The 5,000-nt window shown below is 37.8% G+C and overlaps 1 protein-coding gene across 6 annotated transcripts in view; it reads right to left on the reverse strand.

Annotated features, from left to right (window-relative positions):
* LOC136826574 (proclotting enzyme-like) overlaps positions 1–5,000 on the reverse strand; it is a 184,016-nt gene that overhangs the window by 85,550 nt on the left and 93,466 nt on the right. For all 6 annotated transcript variants that reach the window (XR_010849656.1, XR_010849657.1, XM_067083785.1 and 3 more), the window contains one exon: positions 2,670–3,136. Coding sequence is in view for 4 of the 6 variants with exons in the window: in XM_067083785.1 (XP_066939886.1) it covers positions 2,670–3,136 (467 nt within the window). In the remaining 2 variants the exon portion in view is untranslated. The remainder of the gene's footprint in view (positions 1–2,669; positions 3,137–5,000) is intronic.

A 5,000-nucleotide genomic window follows, 5' to 3' on the forward strand; every position in this document is an offset into this window, starting at 1 on the left:
AACATAATCAGAATATATCAAATCACTGAAGAAGCGTGATGTTTATAACTGCATCCAGCCAGGAGAACCGAGGCTCTCATGTATTTATACGCCTCATCAGGATTCAGGTACAAGTGTTGACTTCCTCATAATACAAGTAGTACTGTCAATTGCCAGACAATGGATGCACCTCATAACCTACTTATTCTAAAATGCCTTTCACTAAAATTCCGTCCTGTATGTAAATCCAGGATGATATAATAACTTATCAAAGTCTTTTTAAATTATACAAGTTTCAATCAAACTTCGCTTCAACAGATCTTTACAAAACATGTTTTAATTAGGTTCTATTCAGTAAATACAGTGAATACTGTCATTCATACGCATAAATAATACATCTGACATGTTGCCTGTTCTTCCACTATACTAAAGCTGTTTCAGTTGAGCAACCAACGTCTCATTTTGTCCCATGTATGTTTTATTACATTCTTTCATGGAATCTTTTAGATACATCCACTTTTATTTCTCGGAGAACTTCTAAGTAGCGTGTTCTTAAAAATAAGTATAAAGAAGATGCACTATTTTATATTTTCTCAGGTTGAAATACATTATTACAACAGTCTACAAGTTTTAGTGGAAACAAGGTAAGTATTCCATATGTGGACTATAGTAACACTAAAGAAAATAAAGATTTAGTGAAATCCAATCATGAAATTAAACTTCAGCTCTAGCCTCAGAGTTTTTAGCATTCTGTAATAGTTAGTTTAAAACTATTGTGCGGGGCTTTGTCTGTCCGTCAGCATTTTTTATACTGTACGAACCTTTTCTGTCCGCCCTTAGATCTTAAAAACTATTGAGGAATCTGAACCACATTAGGGCTGCAAATTGGTATGCTGATCATCCACCCTTCAATCATCAAATATACCAAATTGCAGCCCTCTAGCCTCGGAAACCAGTTTTGATTTTATTTAAGGTTAAAGTTAGCCATGATCGTGCTTCTGGCAACGATATATGATATGCCACCACCGGGCCTAGGTTAAAGTTTCATGGACCGCGGCTCATACAGCATTGTACCGAGACCACCGAAATACAGATCTGTTTTCGGTGGCCTTGATTTATACGCTGTAGCAGCTGTATAGAAAAGTCGATTGGCATTTTTTACACGTTTTTAGTTACTGTCAACTGATACAGTACAGTCATACACTATACGCCAATCATTCTGAAATATTTTACTGGCCGCATGAATCCTGTCTATACAAAAGGACTCTTAACAGTTTTCTGTTTCTTTACAAGAATCTTATAATTCCTGCCACGGAAATCTCTCACGGTGTCGTAATGTCCTAAACATTATACAGCTCTCTAACCAAATATGTCGGCACCAACTCCCCGATATTTGTTTCATATCATTTCGAGCTTCTTTACAAGCACTTGAGTATCTTATATTTATGAACTCGATACCTAAAAAAAGTGTGTATATATATGTATATATGTGTTATATGTAAATATACATGCGTGTGTGTGTCTGTGTGGGTGCTTGTATGTATACATAAGTGTGTGTGTATGTGTATTTATATATATATATATATATATATATATATATATATATATATATATAGAGAGAGAGAGAGAGAGAGAGAGAGAGAGAGAGAGAGAGAGAGAGAGAGAGAGAGAGAGAGAGTTCAACCAGGTTTCTTTACTGCCCAGATCGGTAACTAAAAATTTCAGTAGAAATTCTACCACCTAGAAAAAAAAATAAGGAAATTCTAATTGGAAGATTTCAAAACGTCTGTGAATTTATTCCCTCGTTATATAATAATGAGAATCTGTAATCATGTTTGTCGATGACAAATAATATAGCAGAAAATGTTAATCTTCTACAGCGATAATCTTTTCATCGTGTAATTTACAGGAACTGAGTGGCAGCAAATATTTCTGGGAGTTTCTGAGGAGTTAAACAGTAAGCCTAGCGACACACTGGCCACGTGTCATACGCGTTGGGCCCTGTCCCCCACTGGCTGTCGGCCTAATAAACAGGAGATCAGCGCCTGCCCTATGAACCTACAGAGGCCCAGGAGGACTTTAACTTTTTAACTGTATTGCCTACATTAAAACGAGAAAATGGATTGGGTTTAAGAATATGTCAGACAAAAATTTCATGCAATACGAAAATATTCATGCAACAAAAACGTGAAATTTCTTACCTGACGTACAGATGGTGATTAGACTTGGCATACACAAGGGTCTCTAGATTTTAATGTTATGAACTACGGCTCATCGCTTATTATTTACATGCTCTGGTTATTATGTGCTACTTTTTACATTAAGATATAAGCACACAGGCATCAGCATGGCGAATTACCGTTAATTTTCAGTTCACTAAATAAATACCTTAATCAGGAAATCTCTAGTAATCAATTAAGTGTCTACCTAGAAAATGCTGAGGTATTAATAGGTATATAAATACGCCCGAGGCACCGGAATAAGGAATTTGTAAACACAAAGATGATATCCGGCAAAACTCGAGTGTCCACAAGTGCCAAATTGGGCAATTCAAAACGTTCCGAAAAAACAAAAACAAAAAAATAAATAAATAAGTAAATTAGAATAAAAATGCGGGCAGAAAAGATGACATCACAAAACTGCAATCAAAAACATAACTTTCACAGACTAGGTCTAGGTGCGAAACCCACCTGGCATGATGGCGCGGGCGACATCGAAGACGTTGAGCGCCCTGCCCATGTCGACACTTCGAAACGCCGCGTCCAGTCTCTTGGGGTCTCTCATGCCAGCGTCCAGGTCTCTGTACACCCGGTCGTAAGTGGCGGTCAGATTTAGGAAGCGGGCGTTGACTCTTCTCTGAGATGAAGCCGCCGAGGAAAGCATAGGATAAGACATCAGAAGAATTGTCAGGAGGAGGAAAGAGTCACCCCATCTTCTAAACAGACGAGTCGTTGGGTTAATGGCCAGTGAGGTTTTCCAGGATGGCGGAAAAGATCTGGATAATGATAAGGAGGATGGCGATAGTGATAATGACGGCGATGACGAGCAATCCTCAGGCGGTGACAACATCTCTTCACGCAAACCTCTGTGGGTCCTTTGACTGTCGGTTGCATTCCTCCGGTGCCTCGTCATCTTGGGGGGTTTCGGGTTCTGTGACCTGAAAAGAAGGAAAATGTCAGAGAAAAGATCTTGTAAATAACGGAGAAAACGAACGCTGCACTTACCAGAAATACTAAATTCTACCAAAAAAAGGGAGCAATTAACTTTTCATACGACGCTTTCGAACAACATTTCATTCTGAACTGAGCTTTCAGTTTGAGGGAGAGAGTAAGGAAAGACCCAGTTCGGACCGTAAAATTTACCGTATTTGATGTCGTGCTTGAGGAATATGGTTTCGTCACTGACTATATTCCAGAATAAGAATTTAGGTGAACTGACAGAGAAAAAGAAGACGGACAGAGACACGAAGACTGATACAGGAAGAGCTGTCTGGGACTAGACAAGGAACAACGTGTGCGTTTTTTACTAAAAAGCTGCGTCAGAATTTTGAGATGAAAAGGAAACAGCTGTGCAGCATACAAAGACTAAGAAGAAAAAATATAATAGAATAGAAAAATATGCAGCTTGGAGAAACTAGGTATTGGTGCATAGAAGATAATTTACTGTGAGCTATTAGAAGTTATTATAATGTAAAAGAAGCTTTTGTCAATATATGAAGGGGGAAGAGTGGCTGATTTGGTGTACAAGTCGAAAAGGCATATTATATTTCCATGCCTGTCTAAAAATTTCATGGCTGAAGTGACGGAAATGGTGCCAGTTTGTATTGAATTATAAGAGGAAGGGTCGTGAATGGAATGTGAGTATTACAAGTTTGACAGATGATACAGTATTAGACAGTAATATTGAAGAGAAGTTACGTAGATTAGTGAAGGAGAGTGTGACAACAAAAGAAAACAAGTAAAAAATGCGCTGTAGTTCTTCGGTGCAATCGAGTTCTCTGTACAGCGTATAATGCTGTATGAAACTCTCAGCCACAGCCCATGAAAATCTCAGCTGCGGCCCATGAAACTTTCAGCCACGGCTCGGTGGTGGCCTGTGTTATTGACACCTATAGCGGTGTCAGACGCAAGATCATGGTTAATTTTTTATGTAAAATAAAAACTACTGAGCTTTTTGATATGTTTGATGACCGGAGGGTGGATGATCACCATATCAATTTGGCGGACAGTAGTTTTAAGATCTGAGGGCGGACAGAAAAAGTGCGGACGGACGGAAAAATAGCCATCTCAGCAGTTTTCTTTTAAAGAAAACTCAAAACTGAAAGTGAACATTAACATGAGCTAAGTCTGTAAAGGGTAAATTGAGTCAAAGGAGATGGGGCATTGAATGATTATAGTAACACATCTGTAAGTGAATGTATTAAATGACTGGAAGATGATATGAGCGGCGACTCGTCGAAAATGGGTCGTTAGATAGGTTGCAAGATCTCAGAAAAAGGTCTGGAAGATGGGAATATCCACAGAAGCAAAGAGTAAGTTTAACTATTAGCATAGTATGTGTGGGGTTAACTGGAATGGAGGAGTACGAAGCGTAAATACATCAAAGATGCATTTCAAAGATTAGCACAGGTGAAAAGACAAATTAACGTGTTTTGAAGTGGTGTGATTACACAGATCAAATCGAGGACGACAGAGTGATGTTTATCCACCATACATCTCTTTTCCATTCGAGAGTAGCAACGGAAGATATTAGCTTTTTCGTTCCTCAGTATAACGTTAGGATGGAGGTTGCCAGCCTCATGACCTATCTTTAACTTTCATCTGACGCTGGTACCCAATTACGGTTGGGTTGACTTGGAAGAGGTGGGGAAGGCGGGGCAGGTGTATATATGTATATATATATATATATATATATATATATATATATATATATATATATATATATATATATATATATACATATATATATATATATTATATATATATATATATATATATATATATATATGTATATATATATAT

The sequence above is a fragment of the Macrobrachium rosenbergii genome, chromosome 3, assembly GCF_040412425.1.
Source record: "Macrobrachium rosenbergii isolate ZJJX-2024 chromosome 3, ASM4041242v1, whole genome shotgun sequence".
Classification (NCBI taxonomy): Eukaryota; Metazoa; Arthropoda; class Malacostraca; order Decapoda; family Palaemonidae; genus Macrobrachium; species Macrobrachium rosenbergii.